Raw genomic sequence first — 20,725 nt, forward strand, 5'->3', positions numbered from 1 at the left:
TGTACCATCGGGATGAGCTTATATCTTTGAAAATATAAATAGTTCAAAAGATACAAGGTCATTTTTTAATTATATATCTAGAGATAGAGCATTTTCGAATGCAGCCTAAATACTTATCATTATAAATTTACTATTGGTTAGATTGATATGAAACCATGAAAAGGTACAAATTCAAGTCAAGATTTTTCCAGCTATACCAAATTCAACCATAAAAATCCATTTTATCATATAAATACACTGGACACAAATTTTGCTTATTCTCTTAATAATATAGAATAGTTAAAACGAAAAAAAAAATTTTAAAAATAAATACTTACTGTTTTTTACCAAACGTGCCTGTGTAAGTACTTCGATAAAAACCTTGAAGTTTATCGTTAATGACACCACAGTATTTCAAGTGTAAAGTGTAATTACCTTGTACTATTTTTTCATTAAATACGATACTCAAAAAATCGTTTTTAGTATCAATTGTGTAATTATTAGATTCATATTTATTACTAGCATTGTTTAAAGTAATGTTTTCTTTTATTTGAAGATTTTTTGCATGTAAAATTATTATATTGCTTTCAATTTTTGCTTCAATTAAAATCAAAGATTCACCATCAAATGTGAAATTGTTCTCTTCAATATAAGGAATTATATTAATTGTATAATGGACCGGTATAAAGTGACCAGGAAGACGATTTTGTGCACTTGCCGAACTTAATGTTGCATGAGATAGAATAAATATTCCATACAAAATAGTTTTTACAAAAATTACCAATGATTTAAGCAAATTTGAAGTTACCATGTTGACTTTAGAAAACTATTTGTCAGACTGTCTAACTTTTTAGAATTATAAATGATACTAAATTCTATTGATTATACATCACAACAATAATAGTTATTACATTTATATCTGCTTGTTGGCTTTATCAAAAACCAACATATGAGTTATTTATCAATACAAGTAAAATAGATTTAATAACCACATCTAACAACTAATTGTTTTTAAAAAATAGTAGATAACTTTAAAAAAATAAAAAAATAAGTATTGTACAGTAACTTTTTATGAATTGACATAAAAATCAATTATCAACAGGAAATTACAACAAAACTTTAATAATAGTAACAATAAACGTTAGGTTGTTGAAAAAACTAACAATTTTTCAGCTGCGAAGATTAAAACTCTTAATATATTTATATATGTATAGATATTTTAATTATTTTATCTATTGCATAATTTATTTATAGCATTTTTATTTTGAGATTTTACTTGCATTAACAAAAAAAAAGATAATGTTATGTATGATCATTTTTTTTTTCCGAATACAAAATTAAACTCTTACACTAAAAAACAATTTTTTTTTTATTTTACTTTTAAAGAAAATAGAAAAGAATTAAGGTAAAAGATCCAGTTATTGACACTTGCAATTTTATTTTAATTAAAAAAAAAACAAATCAACTGTAATAAATTAATGAATATAATTTTTGAATTCCAAATTTTAAAATAATTGATTTTTTGGGAACATTTTATTTTTTTAATTAGAACAAAATTGCAAGTGTCGAACAACTAGTCGAGTGTCAATAACTGGGTCTTCTACCTTATAATGCATTTCATGAAAATCCAAAATTTATCAAAATTTATAAAACAATAATTTTTTTTTATTAAACACAAAAACTTATCAACTTTATAAGTTGAAGTAAGCAAAAGAAATTTTTTCAATACAAATAAAATTGAGTGAATAAAAACTAACATTAAAATGATACTTTCAAATGAATAGTATTAATATTTAAATATTCTGAAATAAATAGTTAATAAACCGTTATCAAATCATCACTCACGTATGAAAATGTTATAATAATCATGGTTGTATAAAACTTACACAAAAACTTGTCGAAATTACTTCAATAACTGAGTAAATGATCTTTTATGTTAATTTTTTGCTGCCAGATAGAATCAATTATGAATGAAGCTTCGACGATCGGTACTATTGACTTTCTAGGAGAATTAAGTTTCTTACGTCGTGCAGATGATAAATCATATTCGCAACTGACAATAAATGTATGATCTCTCCATGTCTTAGGTGCATTCACTAGAGTTATTCCACCTGATGCTTTAATTAGTTCTAAAAATTAAAAATAAATCAATTTAATCACAAACAAAATAATATACTATAACAAAATTTCTTACAATTAATTAAAATCAGGATGTTGTAGACCAAAATAATGATGTTATGTTTTTTATTTCATTTATTTTAAATTAACATGCGTCTGATGATGCCTGATGATGTCTAATGATGTCAGAATAAAACTGACGAAAGGTCGCATGTTAAAAAAAAAACGCCATTTGGCCACACCCGAAATGGAAGGTAGATTTCACTGAATGAAATTCTTGATAGAATGACCTACATAAGTCGGTTGTACTATACATTGCCTAAAAATGGTTCAATTGCACTTTTAACTTTGAAAAAATAACTAAAAATGGCCCAAATGTTAATATCATAAACTTTAGATGTTTTAAGAGTGCTCACCAAAGGACAGCTTAAAAAAAATTTTTTAAGAGGTCACTTCAAATTTTTTAAAATTTCAAAAATCGTCAAAAATCGAATTTTTTTATTCGTTACGGTATAATTTTATAGACCAAAAAAAAATAAGTTTCTGAAAGTTTCAGTTTAAAATTTAAATTTTCAAAGGTTGCTCATAATTTTTTTTTTTTTTCTTTAATTAGTCATATCGCCGACTTTAAGTGTTGGGAGTGGTACGTTGAGGTCTTTTTGGTTTGAAAAAATCTTAACCTACGCGGCAAGGTCAAATCTCAACCAAGCTGGTTTCTAAGACCAGCTTGGGATTCGAACCCACGCCTAGCAATTGATTAAATAAAATTATTAAATTAAAAAAAATCTATATTTTCTATGTTGTGCTAGATTTTTAGTTCATCTCGTGATGTATTTTTATCGATTATTGTACTAAATAAAAAAAAAAAAGTGCATGGAATTTTAATTTGAATAGTAAAAGGTCGCTCGAAAAAATCTAAACTAATGCACTAATAAATTGAAAAAAATTATGAGCGGCCTTTCAAAATTCAAATTTTGAACTGAAATTTTCAGAAACTTATTTTTTTTTAGTCTATAAAATTAAACAGTAACGAGAAAAAAAATAAAAAAAAAAAAAATTCAATTTTTGACGATTTTAAAAATTTAAAAAAATTTGGAGCGACATCTTAAAAATTTTTTTTTAAGCTGTCCTTTGGAGAGAGCTCTTAAAACCTCAAAAACTAACATTTTTTCACTCGACTAAAAAAAAAATAGTCGGTTTTTTTGCGCCACCCTAATATATATATATACATAAACATATAAACTTTTGAACCAATGCTAATTTTGAGCTTTGCTCGACTACATAAGAGATAAAATAACAAAATTCCGTGTGAATTCCGACACAAGGACTAATGCAATAGATAGATTTCTATGAAATCTACCTAAAATGAAATAAAAAACATAATATCATTTTGGTCTACAACATCCTGATTGATATTAATTATAGAAAAATTTAGAGTTGATTAGAGCAATAAAATTTCTTACCAGATAAATCTGAAAATTTCGGATGGACATTCCGGGTAATGATAAACGTGTAGTCTTCAAAAATAAAATTTTTTTGTGCTTTCAATAAAATGTCACACAAGTCAAAATTATATTCACGTTCAAAACGAATATCTTTAATGATATAAGAGAACGGATTTTGAAATTTTTTACTATCAAGACTTGTTTTTATCCATTGTACTGATACAATTGGAATGCCTCGTGCTATGGCTAAAGTGAATTTAAACTTTCGACGAATTTGATCTGTCACTAAAATATTTGCAATCGACGGATTAGTGACTATTATACCTCCTAAAAAAATTATATTTAGTTATGTATCATTACATTATGTTACTCAGTAAACTATAAGAGTGTCGATCGAAGAAAACAATTATATTTTTGTCCATAAGGTTGATATTTGTTATAAACTTAAATAGAGAACTAATAAAAAAAAATTAGGAAAACGGTTGACCCTGAAGGCCATCCTTGCAACTTCCCGCTAATTCTATATCTGGGCGCTTAATATTGTACTTATGACGTTTTTAAGATTTTTGAGCTTAAAATATAATTTACGTGATATTTTGAGCTCGCTGAGCTCAAAGAAATAGTATTTCTATGCATTTGAGCTCTTCAAGCTCAAAAGCCTGGTAGAAGTTTCATAGAACACTATTTTTGGAATTTTCAAACCGCAATAACTTTTGAATGAATCAAGCGATTTTCACGCGGTTTGCGGCATTCGACGCAGTTTTATCAGCCCCATAAAGAATTTTCAGATTTGAATTGATCGAACCAAAAATTACGGAGTAATTCCGAAAAAACACTTTTTTCGGTTTTCTTTCGTTCACGATATCTCTCGAACGAATCAACCGATTTCGACCAGCTTGGTGGCGATCGACGTGGTTTTTTATTGTCTAGAGCTGATTAGTTTTTGGAATCGATCAGTAGAGCCGTTTAAAAGTTATCCGAAAAAAACCACATTTGAAAAAATTTTTTTTCCTAGTTTTTTTAAGATTTCTCAAAACCTACTTATCTGAATCGGTCCAAATTATACTCAAAATCTAAGTTTGGCCAAGCCCTTTCAAATGGCACCAACCGCGATAAAATCGGATGAGCCGTTCAAAAGTTATAAGCGGTTCACATACTTTCACACACACACACACACATGCATACAGACACAGTGACAACCTCGCGGGAGTAGTCAGGGAAGCTTCCTATGACCTTCAAACGTCGAGATTTGATGAAATCTCGATTTTTGCAAAACGGGGTAAAAAAAATAACTTCTCGATTTTTGAAAATCTTCGATTTTCTTAGCGGAAAGTTAAAAATAATTTACTACTTATTAGGGTAAAAAACCCCATAACTGGCGGGAATCCCATTACTGACATTTTCTTTAATTTTGGGACTTATTTAATTCATGAAATCATTCATTTCTTTTATGAATATCGATACTGCCATTTTAATACATCATACCCCACAAAATTTGACATATTGACTTTTTTCGAAAAATAGAATTACAGCAATATTATGCAAGTTATATTAAAAATTCAAAGATCAAATAGCTTAATAACTATTCTTAAGTAAAATTTTTTCACCCGTCGAATCCCATTTAATCAATGTTAAAAATGAATCGTTTTGACCGTTTGCTGTAAAATTTTCTAAATCTAGGATGCGACGTATTAGAATAATGCTGTATCGATATACTATTTCTAATCTTTAAGACCTTTAGATAAAATAAATTTTTAATTTTTATTCCAAGTAGAACATTTTTTCATTGAAAAAAAAAAGTGCTACTAATAGAACTTAGAAGTTTCACTAATGAGATCTTTTACCTTATTGCTGAATTACTAAAAAATAATACATCTCTTTTGATACAACCGTAGTTTATCTTTTTAAAAATCTTAAATTTTTTAAATTTATACTTCAATCGCCACTCTTTTTCTACTATAGATTATATAAATAATTTTTTACCGATTTCAGAAAGAGGTTTTTCATACTCTTGATAATTAACACCGGTAAACATTATTTTCACTTGCTTTTTAGAAGATCGTGATTTGCTAGATGTGTTTTCGGACTTTGAAGTTGATGAATCATTTAAATTATTTCTTGTTGCTGAAGTATCTGTTTTAATATCAAATTTTTCATTAAATTTAAAATCATTCTTAAATTTTTTGTTTTGAGGATTGATGACACAGTTCGAGTGAGATTTATAATTAAACTTTTGTTCCAATTTTACATTTTCTAGCTTTATTTCTCGTAACACGTTTTCTTGTTCATCACAATTTAATTTTTTGCGCTTATTCGCACTAACAGTTGGATTTTCTAACTCAAGTACGGTTTTTTTAGAATCTTTATCAGTTTTTACATTTTTATCAATATTTTCTTTAACATCTGTTTTAATTTTTTGATGTGTTTCTGGTGAATTTCTAATCCTTTCTTCTTTAATTTCAGGTTTAACTTTTTTAGGGGTTTCTATTGGCTTTGTAACTTTCTCTTCTTTAATTTCCGGTTTGACTTTTTGAAGTGTTTCTATTGGCTTTGTATTTTTTTCTTCTTTAATTTCCGGTTTGACTTTTTGAAGTGTTTCTACTGGCTTTGTATTCTTTTCTTCTTTAATTTCTCGTTTAACTTTTTGAAATTTTTCTAGTGGCTTTTGAGTCTCTTCTTCTTTAATTTCTCTTTTTAAATTTTCAAGTCTTTCTAATAAATTTGTAATCTTTTCTTCTCTAATTTCTGGCTTGACTTTTTCAGGTGTTTCTAGTATCCTTATTGTAATATTTTCTTTAATAATTTTTACTTCAACTGTTTCAGAAGTTTCAGGTGTAATTGTCTTATTTAATTTTACCGGTGACTCAATCAATGAACTCGTACCAAAACTCACGTCAGATTTTGTATCATCAATCGTCTGCAATTCAACCGTTTTAAGAATTGAAAAAGCCCGATCCTTTTCAAGAACTACTTTGATATCTTCATCCGTCACAGCAGAAACATTTTCTAAAATAAAATCAATTAATAAACTTACTAAATTACCAATTTTATTTGTGAAGATAAAACTTTACCTTTTTGATCAATAATTTTAACTTCGTCGTCATCATCATCTTCACTATCACTTAATGTGATAAGAGTCTAAAAAAATAAATTTTTTTATTAAATAAATGAATAAAAATTATAACACTAGTCAGCTGACATCTGATGATTTTTAGGATTTCTTTAAACAAATAAATTATTAAAATAATACTTTTGTAAAAAGTTTCACTTTTAGATGTCAAAAAAATTTATTGTTGCCTTTTTTTAATTTTTTTTTTAATAGTAATTTATTTGTTGTAAAAATCCAAAAAATTGATGACATTAAAGTTAGCATTCACTAAACAATTTTTTAATTTTAGTGAACAAAAAAATTATTTTAAATAAAATTGTTTTAGGAAATGGCATTTTTTATTTTTTCTAATTTTTACATGTCAATTTTTTTTTCTAATTTTTTTTTGCCATAATTTGTTTGTTACAAAATTATTAAAATTATTAAATATACGCTAAATTAATTTACATAAAAAATTGACAATTGTCAGCTGACTTTAGCTTCATTAAAAATTAAAGAAATAAATAAAAATCAAATAAAGTTTAATTTTTTAATTAAATAAATTAAATGAATAAACACATTGATTAATCATTTTCAATTTTTTACTTACTATATTTGATTGAGATGTATTATTAACTGATTGCCTTGACATAATTTTAATAATTTATAATATTAAATCACATCGATGAATTTTTATTTTTATGTTTTTCTTCACTTTTATTTCACTACTTATAGTAAAAAAAAAGAAACAAGATCAAACAAGTTTGGCTATGGCTAAGGTTAGTGACTACTACAAATGTACACTTTATAGATGTTTTTGTTTTATTTTGTTTACACCATTGTTCTGAAACTACACTAGTGGACAAAAGAATAACTAATTTTATTTCCTTTTTTTTAACTACTACTTCGATCACAAACACCGCGCGCGCTAAATACGCATCGTTTGTGTCGTTTTTTATTTCTTTCATTTAGTATCTTTTATTCACTCTAATGACATAATACTGAAGTTAGCCGTCAGCTGTCAATTTTAAAAATTTTTATAACAAATCAATGACAATAAAAAATGCTTCTAAAAATTTTTAGAATTTTTTTTAACTAATAAATTATGGCAAAAAAATAAGAAAAAAAATTGGCAAGTAGAAATTTAAAAAAATGAAAAATGCAATTTTTTTAAAATTATTTTTTGAAACAAATTTGTTTGTTAAAAAAAATTAAAAAATTCTCTAATGACTGCTAACTTTACTCCCGAGAAAAATTTTATATATATTTATATATAAATTGGTTATATATGATTATATATGAAAATGGCCAAATATAATCATATCTAATTATATATAACTATATATAATTATATATAACAATATTTAATTATATATTTATTACATCTAATTAATTATTGGGTTAATTTTATGGATAGAATATTTAATATGGTCCTACGCAATTCTGTGTAACCAATTAAAATGCAAAAAATATCTAGATATAATTTTACAGCTATAACTCCAGCGGTCACCCATCCAACTATTAACCCTGCTCAATGCTGCTTAACTTTGGTGATCTCCGTGCGTCTTGAAGTGTCTGTCTGTTGTGCTGCTGTCTTAGATGGTAATGATTCTATGATCTACATAATGTATCATATGAGTTTATCATAAATGGAATATAAAAAATTGATTTTAATATATATTTGGATAGTCATTATTCATAATTTATTTATTTTACCGAATTTCATTATAATATGACAGTTATTTAAATAATAAAATAAATAATGATTTTACTATTAGGTAGTAGCAGAGCAGACCAAAACATCTCATAGGAAATGTGACAATTTTTGTATTTCAGAATTATTTAAACGTAATTATAAACATCATTTTACATTTTTGTGATTACTAAAAAAATTTTTTTCAAAGAAAAATTTTCATGTCTGTTAATTATATATAAGCATATATAATTATATATGGGACTATATACAATCTTGCATGGCTGTATATTGCTCCATATATAGTCATATATAATTATATATGATTATATATAACCTCATATACAATTCCATATATAATCATGTATGATTATATATAATTCTATATACTTATATATAATTGTATATAATTATATATGTGATTCCATATATAATCATATATGATTATATACAATTATATATAATTATATAGAAACATTTTTCTCGGGCTGTCATAATTTTTTAACAAATCAATTATAGCAAAAAAAATTTTATTTTAAAAATTCCATGTTTAGAAGATCTAAAAAATTATAAATGCAATTTTTTTAAAATAATTTAATTTAAATAAAAAAATTTTCAAGTGTCTGTTAATTTCAGTGTCATTCACTTTTACTGATTTTTATTTTCGAATACTTTACTAATTTATTAATTATATCGCGTGCTTAAAGGTAAAAGGACTTACAGCTAAGGGTTTGAAATTGTCTGAAACGTAAAAATCTGTGAAACAAAAAAAAGTTGGTATCCTAAAGCTGAAAGGATGACATTAAAGTTAGCTGTCACTTGACCAATTTTTTATTTTATTTAAAAATTAAATTAATTCTAAAAAATTATTTTTAAAAAATTGCATTTTTAATTTTTAAAAATTTCTACGTGACTTTTTTTTCTAATTTTTTTCCCCATAATTTATTTGTTAACAAAAATTCTAAAAATAATTAAATATCTGCTAAATTAATTTTCATGCTGAAAGGGCGTATCTTAAGACATACGCCCTTTCACCTTTAAGAAAAGTACTATTTAAAGGTAAAAGGGCGTATAAAAAAAAGTTGTGTTTTTTATACCAAATGTTAAATAATAGTTTCACAAGACAAGTTATACTCAAATGACAGTCTCATATACAAAATTTGATATAAACAAATAGAAAATCAACCAATCAAAAACAAATTACATAAAAATTAAGTAATAAAAAAAAATCACAATGACAGATAACATTGAAATATTTTGAAATTTCCCGTTTTAAGGTAGTACCCTCGCCAAAGTCGTTTTCTTAGGATTTTTTTTTAATTTTGGTAGATTAATTTTCATATAATTCTGCGTCGATTGGCGCAATTTGAGAATTTTTTACCATCTAGTTTCCGAGATATTTAATTTTAAAGTTTGAGTTTTGAACGCTCTTATACATTACGGTATACGAGATATCGAAAAATTTACCTACAAACATTTTTATATCTTAGAAACTTTTCTTAGGATCTTTTAAAAAAACTAGAGTAACGTTAACTAACAACTAAACAATTTAAAAAAAAAAAATTCATTGATAATTACCACACAGTTTCAGAGATATTCATTAATAAGTAATGAAAAATTTACCAGACTTTAACTGAGGAGGGGATACGTTAATAAAGCTGTGGCAACAGCGCAAGTTTTGTTAGCCGCGAAAGAAGTATGAGACGCGCATGCGCTGACAAATTTGAAAAGTTTAATTTACTTTAGGTGTAATATTATAGTTATTAATTTTATTTATTTAAAAAAAAAACTATGATTATTTTATGAAAATAAGTATTTTTTTATGATACTAAAGTTAGCCAACATTTTTAATTTTTTGACTTTTTTTTAATAATTAAATTAGAAAAAAAAAAAATTTTTTTATATTGCATTTACAGTTTTTGAAGTTTTTTTCAAGTGAAATTTCTTTTTTATTTTTTTGTAATCATTTTTTCAATAAAAAAAAATTCTAAAAATTTTTAAATGTCGGCTGAATTAATTTTCATTTTTTTTTATATTTATTAAAAATTCAAAAAGTTAACAATTTTAATATAATAATATATATTAATCTTTCAATGTATGTAAATAAATAAATAAACGCATGTATCAAAACAGAGGTAAGTCTACAGCCAGTCCAAAAACACTACAGTATAACCACTATACAATATCTTAACGCTTTCGGATTCTTGCCAGACTTTTCAAACGATTAGTAGTTCCTTCATGCTTGGCTGAAATAAGTACATAAACAGCAAAAGTTTTAGGCTTGTCAATAATGGCTATCTGGTATGTGTACCGTACACTCTGGCATAAACTTTTGACGACGGAAGTCGCGAGGGTAATACCTTAATCGCCCTATTGAATATAACTACTGGTGCCGTTCACAGAACAGCTGTTTCATCATGATCATGCATCCGGAATCCAAATTTTATAATAACTATTTCTTAAAATAAATAATTTGACGTTTATAGCATTGACATTTTGACCATTTTTAGTTATTTTTTCATAGTTAAGATTTCAATTGAACTATTTTCAGGCAATGTGTAGTACAACTGACTTATGTACGTTATTTGGTCAAGAATATCATTCAGTGAAATCTACCTTCCATTTCGGGTTTGGCCGAATGGCGTTTTTTTGATATATTTTCTTTTTTAACTTTAAAAAAATTGTATAGTTGAGGTCTTACTATCACAGAAAGTTTTTTTTTTACATTTTTAAACTACGAATATGTTCTTTTGTAAACTGGTCGAAAAAAAATTATACGCCATTTTACCTTTAGATCACCAAAATTTCGAATTCTTAAAAGTAAAAGGGCGTATAATTAAAGACATACGCCCTTTTACCTTTATAATTTTTTTTTTTTTCAATTTTAAGCGCACAATGTGTCTACTACCCGATTGGCAATAAAAAAAAAAAATATGCGCCCTTTTACCTTTGCAAAGGTAGCCATAATTTATAGCTAAATTTGTCATTAAAGACAAATTTGGGAACTGGGGAAATAAAGGATAAAGGGGGGAGGAGGGACCTTACTCAGTAGGAATTTTTCGGTAACCGAAAAAATAATTCAGACAGCCCAGACCGGGACTCGAACCCGGATCATTTGGTTACGCGCCAAAGGCTCTACCAGTTAAGCTATCCGAGACATTGTCCGTAACTACCATTCCGTCACCTAATAAGACCTACCGAGTAATAAACACCACCGTCCATCTTACGGTAAAAAGCCATAATTTATAGCTAAATTTGTCATTAAAGACAAATTTGGGAACTGGGGAAATAAAGGATAAAGGGGGGAGGAGGGACCTTACTCAGTAGGAATTATAACATAAATTGTTATAAGCCCTTTTACCTTTAGGCACGCGATATCTTGGAAGCTATATTGTAACTGAGAAAATTACACTTTTTAAAATATATTTATTGCTTGTTGCTTGATGTTAGTTTAATCTTTTATAACAATCTTAAAAAAGGATTTTTAGTAAACTTGTCGGGATGTGACGTTTTTTTTTTATAACTTTAGTTAGTTTATTTGACCATTTTGAATTTTTTTTCATTTTTCCTGTCAATTTTTTCTCATATTTTATTTGTTACAAAAATTATTAAAATTATCAAATATCTGCTAAATTAATTTTTATGGTTTTTTTTTTGTGTACGATGAGCTTATTGTTATCCAAGATGATGATGAAACTTATAATATATTTTTGTCATTTATATATATAAATAAAAATGATTACTCACTATAACAAATTATCTTCTTTTTATTTATAAAAATTCTTACAAGAATAATTCTTTCTTTTAAGACTTTTATTATTATTCAAGAATTACCATTGAAATTTCAGAAAAACTTATATAAAAAAAATGATACTGTTAGCTGACAGCTGCCAATTTTTCAAAGTTTTATAACAAATCAATTACAATAAAAAAAATGCTTTCAAAAATTTCTACTAATAATTTAAATAATTTATTTTAATTTTCACATGTGGAATTTTTTTATTACATTTTTTTTCTTAATTATTTTATTGCTATAAAATTATAAAAAAATTTTGAATGTCTGTCAACTTCAGTGTCATTAAAAAAAAAAAAAAAATATTTATAATAATAGTCATAGCACTAATAGTAACAATAGAATTATTAATAATAATAACAAAAATAATAATAATAATAATAATAATAATAATAATAATAAACGATTCCCAAGCATCACAAAAAAAATATTTATTTATTTATTGACTTTTTGGAAGATTTTACTCAACAAGAAGTCAATAATTAACAATTGTCAACTTTAATTCAACAAAACATTAGAAAAAAAATTTTTGTACCACTTGGGAATATTATCATGCTAACAATATTGATTTTATAATTTTTTTATGAATTTTTTATTAATTATTAGAATCATGCTGTTTAACAGAAAAAAAAAAAGCTTTAAGAATAATACTAAAGTTAGCCGACATTTTTTAATTTTTTGATTCTTTTTCAATAATTAAATTAGAACAAAAAAATATTTTTAAAAAATTGCACTTACAGTTTTTCAAGTTTTTTATAAATGAAATTTTTTTTATTTTTTTACAATCATTTTTTCAATAAAAAAAAATTCTAAAAATTTTTTAATCTCGGCTAACTTTATTTTCATACTTTAAGATACATGCTATTGTGATGATACTTTACTTCGTTGAGTGACTTTTGAACGTGTCGAATTCTTCTTGCGCCACTTTACTAAATCAGCTGTAGAAATTCTTTCTAAAGTAACTTTCAAATTTTGATGTTGACTTAAATTAGATGAGTTAGATTTAGTTTTGATAGCTTTTAAATTTGATTTTAATTTTCTGTTCCTTGTCAAATTATTTGAAGCATTTTTTACAACTTTCGAGCTTGATTTCACCCTTGAAATTTTCTTGATTTCTTTTGTAGAATTTAAATTTTCTAAACGTTTTCGAGTTGATTTTGAAACAGGGATCATTGCTTTGTTTTTATTTTGGCTTTCTCTAGTTTTTTTGGTAAGTTTTTTATCAACAGCAGATGAATTCAAAGTTTCATTAATAGTTTGCTTATTTTTCAGATTTTGATCATTGTTCAATTTAATTGGAGTTAAAATAATTCGAACTTCTTTTAAAAGTATCTGATTCTGCCTAACAGTTTTATGTTTAATTATCTTATTAGTTCTTTTACGTGAATTATTAAATTTACGAACAATTTTATTTTTTGGCTCAGTAAGATTAATTTTATTTTTATTTTTCAAAGTATTTTGATTTATTTTCAAAGGCAATCTCTCTAACTCTACTTTCAATTCTCTTTTCAAACACAAATCAAATAGATCAGCTTGAGAATTTGCCAAACTAATCTTCTCTTTTAAACTTGATCTAGTCTTCAAGCTATCAGTCACTTGTACAGATTTTTTTCTTTTAAATTTATCAACATCAACTCTCTCAACTACTACTAATAATTCTCGAGTTTTATCAAAGTTCTTCACGCTAATATCAGAAATATCTACTAGAGTCTCAGTCAATCTCCCGCGAGAATCTGATTCATTATTTTCTTTCAACGAATTCACATGTTGTTGTTCAGAATGAGCAACATCAGAATGATTTTCATCTTCAAGAACACAGATCGCAAGCGGATGATCACTATTATCAACATACAGAGGATCTTTTTCATTATCAATTGAATCCTTTTCAAAATCAATCTCATTAAGATTTGAAGTGTCCAGCAATTCAGTGGTTTCATTAGGAGATTCATCGATTACCAACTTTCCAAATGATGAATCCGTCCCATCATCTGATTCTTCGTTGTAGCTTTGATGATTCAAATCCCCGACTTCCACCATCTTATAACTAACTAGCTCTGGAATTTCAGGCAACTTCAATGTCTCTTCTAGTACTCGGCTTTGACTATCATTACTTTCATTTAAGAACTTCAAGGTATCTTCCAATTCTTCACGTTCCATTTCTTCTTTTTCTTCAACAACTTTTGAATTCTTGGCATTACTTTCATCTTGTATAATTTTTCTTGAAGATTTTTCTCCATTAATCTTCAAACTTTTCTTCTTCTCGGCTGACTTGGATTTGTTAATAAATAAATTTTCTTTTTTATTCAAAGATAAACTTTCATCTAATAACTTTGACGTATCTTCCAATTCTTCATGTTCCATTTCTTCTTTTTCTTCACCAACTTTTGACTTTTTAACATTACTTTCATCTCGCTTTCTTGATGATTTTTCTTTATTTATTTTTGAATTTTTCTTCTCTGCTGCCTTGGGTTTATTAATAAATGCATTTTCTTTTTTATTCAAAGATAAACTTTCATCTAATTTCAACGTATCTTCTAATTCATCTTCCATTTCTTCGTTTTCTTCACCAATTTTTGACTTTTTAACATTACTTTCATCTTGTTTTTTTGATGATTTTTCTCCATTTATCTTCGAATTTTTCTTCTTCTCTGTCTTGGGTTTGTTAATAAATAAATTTTCTTTTTTATTCAAAGATAAACTTTCATCTAATAACTTTGACGTATCTTCCAATTCTTCACCTCCCATTTCTTCTTTTTCTTCACCAACTTTTGAATTCTTAACATTACTTTCTTGTATGATTTTTTTAAATAATTTTTCTCCATTTATCTTCAAACTTTTCTTCTTCTCTGCTGCCTTGGGTTTGTTAAATGAATTTTCTTTTTTATTCAAAGATAAATTTTCATCTAATAACTTCAAGGCATCTTCTACTTCTTCACCTCCCATTTCTTCTTTTTCTTCACCAACTTTTGAATTCTTAACATTACTTTCATCTTGTATGATTTTTCTTAATGATTTTTCTCCATTTATCTTCTTCTCTACCTTGGATTTATTAATAAATAAATTTTCTTTTTTATTTAAAGATAAACTTCTATCTAATTTCAACATATCTTCCAATTCATCTTCCATTTTTTCTTTTTCTTCACCAACTTTTGACTCCTTAACATTACTTTCTTGTATGATTTTTCTTGCTGATTTTTCTCCACTTATCTTCGAATTTTTCTTCTCTGCCTTGGATTTATAAACCCGTAAATTTTCTTTTTTATTCACAACTAAATCAACTCTTTCACTTAAAGAAGTATCGACAGCAGTATTAACATATTGCTTAGGTTTTAAAATATTAAGAACTTCTTCATTAGAAAGCGCAGGTGGAGGTTCTATTTGACTCTTCAATATATCATTTCCAAACATCTCACTAAGTTTTTCTCTAAGCTCATCAATTTTAGGCTCTTTATTATTATCAACTAATCCTTCATCTCCAAGAATTTTATCAAGTTTATCTTTCAGCTCTTGAGATGAAGCAGGTAAAGTTTTCGTTTCCGTTTGAGCTGGTCCTTCATGCTTAAAAATAGCTACAATTTTCTTTTTCAATTTCTCCTCTCTAACTATCTTAATAAACTTTTCTTTCAATTCTTTAGATGAAAATTTCGCTGGAACTTTATAAATTGATTCATTCAATTGATTCACCTTTTCACAAGTATGAATATTTTTAGATTTTTTTTTCGGTGGTTCTTCAGACGATTCATCAGAAGCTTTCATTATTTTCTTGCGATTTTTGGGTTTATTAGATGGCGTTAAAAAAATAGTTGAATCTGAATCGACTTCATGTGTCTCATTTACAACACTCTTATTTTGCTCGACGGGGGTTAAAAATACAGTTGAATCAGAGTCATTAACTGAATCAATCCTTGTAATATTTTGAGACTCAATAGGAGTTGATGATAAAGTCGAATCAGAATCAGCCACATCTTTACCCTGAATTTTACAGTCCATTTTTTTATCCAATAAATTTTCTTTTGAAAGCTCAGAATTATTTTTTTGGTCTGAGTCAGACAATGGATCCACGCTTTTAATAATTTCTGACTCTTTATTTTCTAGTGAATTTACCTTCTTATTATTCAATGCAAGTTTTTTATTTTTTGACAAACTATTTTTACTATTTCTATTTTTCTTCTTCTTTTTTAAATTACACGGCATCAATAGTATCGTTGAGTCGGACTCACTTGTATCATTTAAACCAATTACTTTTTGTGCATTTTTGTAAGTTTTTAAATCATTATTTAAACTCAAATTATCATTGGAATCATTAGAAACTTTATCCAAATTATTTGATACATTTATTAGAGTTAATTGATCATCCTGAGTCGTACTGGAGACTTCAACATCTAGTGGATCACCATTTAAATAATTTTTTGTAAACTTTGTTGATTGTTCAGTAGTTTGAGTTTGTCGAGCAACTACAATTTTATCATCAGGCCCTTTTTTTATTAAAAATTTACTTTGTTTTGTAATTAATGTTTCTTTTATTTCAACTCTTTTAAATGTTTCTCTATTATCGACTTGGTTTTTTTCTTTATGAATTTTCTTGGGTCTCTCTATTGTACCTATTTTATCACATTAAAAAAATACACAAGATTAAAAGATACATTTTAAATATTCTGAGTAAGGTAAAAGATCCAGTTTTTGACACTGGCCTAGTTGTTTCACATTTACAATTTTATTCCAATGAAAAAAAAAAATTTTCTCAAAAAACCAATTATCTAAAAACTTATAAATCACAAATTGTATTTATTGATTTATTGGAGTTGGCTTTTTTTTTTTCAATTAACCCGTTGAGGTCATACTTCTTATAAATAACGCAATGGTCATACTGGGTCTAATTGACCCCATGCACGTGAAAAATTGTTGCTACCCGTGTAAAAATAAGATGATATCATTATGACGCTCATAATGAATATCATAATGAATCTCATATTTTGACACTAATATGAGATTCATATAAAAGCCATGTCAATACATTTGAAACCTGTAATAAGTAAAATAATTATGGAAACGAATTTTTTTTTAACTACCCTGATAGCCACAGTTTCAGACCAACCAAGTTGGTGTCAGATAGTTGCCACCAACTTAGCGACAACTTGCGGTCAACTTCCGAATTTGTAACTGTTGGCGCCAAGTTGGCTACAGGTTTCTGAGAAAAAGAGACCAATCTACTGCCGCAATATGTCGCCAAATTTCTTGAGAAACTTACCGTCAACTTGGTGTGAAAAAAGTTTCAGAGCAACTTTGCCGACAACTTGGTGACAACTTGGTGAACAAGTTGACACCAACCGAGTTACTTTTCCAAGAGTTGCCGCCAAGTTGGTGACAAGTTGCGGCAGTAGATTGACAGAAAGTTGCGGCCAACTTGGCTATCAGGGTAGATTATAAAATTTTTATTTTTCTTGTTGGAGAAAGAAAATTTCTAGTAATTTGATTATGTTTTATTATAAAATTTGATCTACACGGATCGGTCACATGGGGATTCGTGACCAATCCATAGTGACAAACGCATAATTTCATACTGAAGTCATAATATCTGCGTAAACTCATGATGGAATCAGGCTGAAATTTTTCAAATTCATTATGATATTGTGATGATATTGTTGCCTTTTATTCATAATTCAAGGAAAAAAATTTTTTTTACTGTTGGAAATTCGTTAGGATAGTATCTCCATAATGATATTAACATAATTTCATTATGAAATCATAATGATATTGAATTGAATTCAAAGTTTAATGGTAATGATGGTCATATCTGCATAAAATCATAATGATATTTTTAGCCTTTTTAAATCGTGATATAAAGTTATTGAGTCATAACTATATACAGGAAATAATGCAAAATAATTAAATTAAAGAAATTTTTAGGACAATATAAATTGTTTTTAAAATAAAAAATAATTATCTTAAGACGAAAAAAATTTTTCAGTTAAAAATTTTTTTTAAACCAAGATAATCAATGTTTTTCTAAATATTCTTCCAAGTTAAGAAAATCAAGGAGGAAAGTTAAGTAGTTCAACAGTATAGTGCATGATAAAAATACTGTTTTTCTCAATTGTTATACATTTCCTCTGATGAACAGAAAAAATTAAAATTTTACTAATCTACTTAAGAAAGATTCGTTCTCACAGGTATTTTACTTATTACGGGTTTCCAAAGTATTAATATGGCTCATATATGAATCTCATATTAGTGCCAAAATATGAGATTCATTATGAGCTTCATAATGATATCATATCATTTTTACACGGGTATATTTGCGTTCTTGTCAATATTTACACTCGAGTCGTACATGAGAGTAATTTTTAACACTTCCGTTGAATAACTCAATCATTTTCTAATTTTTTTTAATTGTCTAGTTATAAAAAAAAAAAAAAAGGCCATTCGGCAGCCGAAATGGAAGTAGATTTTTCAAATAAAGAAAATCGATTTTTAATAAAATAATATAAATACTAATAACGTATAACTTAGTTTATGAATTAAAAACAAAATTCAATAATAAGTTTAAAACTATTTAGAACAAATTTTGGAAAAAAAATTATCTTGTGAAGAAAAAGTTTCTCAAATATTTATCAAACAATTGCAAAGATTATAAGATTTGAATTATAAATGTCCAAATTTTAAGTAATCGCTTAGGAACAACAGTTTCCAAGTTAATCAGAATTTTAAAACCGGACAAAATTTTAATTGAAGAAAACAATATTTAGAACTAATTTGTGACATATTTACTGACGACCTACCCAAAAACATTACATGAAAGACTGATCAATATCGTAACTATTGAATTTACATCATGATTAAGCTATGATGCAGACAATAATTCTAAAACGGCTGCAACAGTAAAACTGTTTCATTAAACGAACTCTAAAAGGAGTAATATTGAGGCTATTACCACTTCTGAGTAGTGAAAATTGAAGCTTATTAAAAGACCTTTACGATGCATTTTACCGAATTTTAATATCTTGTCTAGTTCGGTAATTATACCAAGTTGCAGTAGTAAAAACAGCAATTTTTACGATTTTCAAAATTTCAAAATCCTGTAATTTTCAAATTACTCGCCCGATTAAGCTCATCTTAGAACTTAACCTTGGTTTTGATCGATAGATAAAGCATGTTGAGTTTGAGAAGAATCGGTTATAAATTGAAAACGCTATCGTGCTGACAAGCCGCGTTATATCGTATAAATATATATATATATATAAATACATACATATATAAACTTTTGAACTATATGTATTTTCTGACTCAGCTCGACAAACTGAATCAGAAAATGGCTAAATTTTTTAAAAGTTGCGCCATGAGGACGGCTGCAATAGTTAGATTTTTATAAAATCTACTAAAAATGCGAAAAAGTCAAATTTCGAAAAATTTGACTGTTTTTACTAAAAACTTCATTTTTTAAGATAAATAAACATGACCTCTGGGGTTCTACTCCAGATATCGCATACTTTGAAAAAAAAGTGGTGTCATGTCAAGCTTTTGAAAAAATATATTGATTTGTGCAATTAAAATCGTAAATTTCCATGAATCTCAAAAATATTCAAACAATAATAGATGGTACTACAGATACCATTTTGAATGATATCTTCGAAGCAAGAGCAGCTCAAAAATTGCCTTGGCTCAATTAGACCCATAATGACCTCAACGGGTTAACCCGTTTTAAAATAAAATGGCAAGTGTCAACAACTAGGCCAGTGTCAATAACTGGATCTTCTACCTTATACCCTGTTAAAAAATATTGATTGAAAAGAATTAAAAATGATAAAATTCGAATTCTTTTCAATAATTTCAATTTTTTTGTTTGTATATATAGATATACACTTTGTATGGAGTGACCGCTTTTCAATTCTTTTGTCAGTATTCTTAACCAAAGTTGATTTATAATAATTATAATACCTGGCGTTGATGGCTGCAATGATCCATGATTTTTTCCATCTACTCCAGTGTTGTCGTTATTAATATCCTTATTGACTACTCCATGAAAGTTTGAAGCTAACTTTTCTATTGCTGAGCCCTAATATTAATAATAATAGTATTAATCTTATAAAACTAAAAATATTTCTTTGCAGCATCATAACTAAGTAAAACTCATTTTTTATTTTGTTAATTACCATCATTTCGGTTTTTTGTCTCTTATTTTTCTCAACTTCTAAACTTTTTTTTGATTCAATTTTTAATTCTTTTTTTGATTTACTCTTGAAAAATTTATTCATTGTCATATTCAAAGCTTAGGAATATGTATAAATAGAATTCTCTGAACTCTGAATTTCGTCTTCAGGTTCAACAATTCAACATTCGTTTGTTAAGGTTATAATTTTTTTTTTCTTTCGCTATCTTTTCTTCCGCTCGAGTGTTTCCGTTTTTCCGTCGCTGCAAACAGCGCCATGCCAAAAAAAAATGGCGGGAAAATTTTATAAAGTATTTATTGATACAATTGACAATTTAATTATGTAACTTAACAATAATGCAATGCAATTTAAAAAAAAAAAAATTTATTAGCACATTTGACAATTTTTTTAATTTTTATAAAAAATTAATTAAAAAAAAAAATGTTTTTAAAAAATTTGCAC

At 26.5% G+C, this 20,725-nt stretch overlaps 3 protein-coding genes across 4 annotated transcripts in view; all 3 read right to left on the reverse strand.

The window, feature by feature from the left end:
* Positions 1–949, reverse strand: part of LOC123265321 — a 33,917-nt gene extending 32,968 nt beyond the window's left edge. Inside the window, exon 1 of the mRNA XM_044729019.1 lies at positions 318–949. Coding sequence (XP_044584954.1) covers positions 318–790 — 473 coding nt within the window. The 5' untranslated portion in view covers positions 791–949. The remainder of the gene's footprint in view (positions 1–317) is intronic.
* A 916-nt stretch (positions 950–1,865) lies between these two features.
* Positions 1,866–7,372, reverse strand: LOC123265906 (mediator of DNA damage checkpoint protein 1-like). Its single transcript, XM_044729875.1, has 5 exons — positions 7,241–7,372; positions 6,614–6,680; positions 5,526–6,548; positions 3,561–3,869; positions 1,866–2,108 (listed from the first exon to the last, which is right to left on the reverse strand). Exons 1-5 carry the CDS (start codon positions 7,280–7,282, stop codon positions 1,888–1,890), a joined length of 1,662 nt encoding a protein of 553 aa, XP_044585810.1. The 5' UTR covers positions 7,283–7,372; the 3' UTR covers positions 1,866–1,887.
* Positions 7,373–12,894: 5,522 nt separating this feature from the next.
* On the reverse strand, positions 12,895–20,471 carry LOC123265896 (uncharacterized protein PFB0145c-like). 2 transcript variants are annotated; one of them, XM_044729859.1, is made up of 5 exons: positions 20,267–20,471; positions 20,052–20,169; positions 15,345–16,717; positions 14,495–14,966; positions 12,895–14,290 (listed from the first exon to the last, which is right to left on the reverse strand). In XM_044729859.1, exons 1-5 carry the CDS (start codon positions 20,372–20,374, stop codon positions 12,978–12,980), a joined length of 3,384 nt encoding a protein of 1,127 aa, XP_044585794.1. In that variant the 5' UTR covers positions 20,375–20,471; the 3' UTR covers positions 12,895–12,977. The 2 variants fall into 2 exon arrangements, with proteins under 2 accessions (XP_044585794.1, XP_044585793.1); XM_044729858.1 differs by having other exon boundaries at positions 12,895–14,966; positions 20,267–20,470.
* Between the last annotated feature and the right edge of the window lie 254 nt (positions 20,472–20,725).

Source organism: Cotesia glomerata, linkage group LG5, assembly GCF_020080835.1.
Source record: "Cotesia glomerata isolate CgM1 linkage group LG5, MPM_Cglom_v2.3, whole genome shotgun sequence".
Classification (NCBI taxonomy): Eukaryota; Metazoa; Arthropoda; class Insecta; order Hymenoptera; family Braconidae; genus Cotesia; species Cotesia glomerata.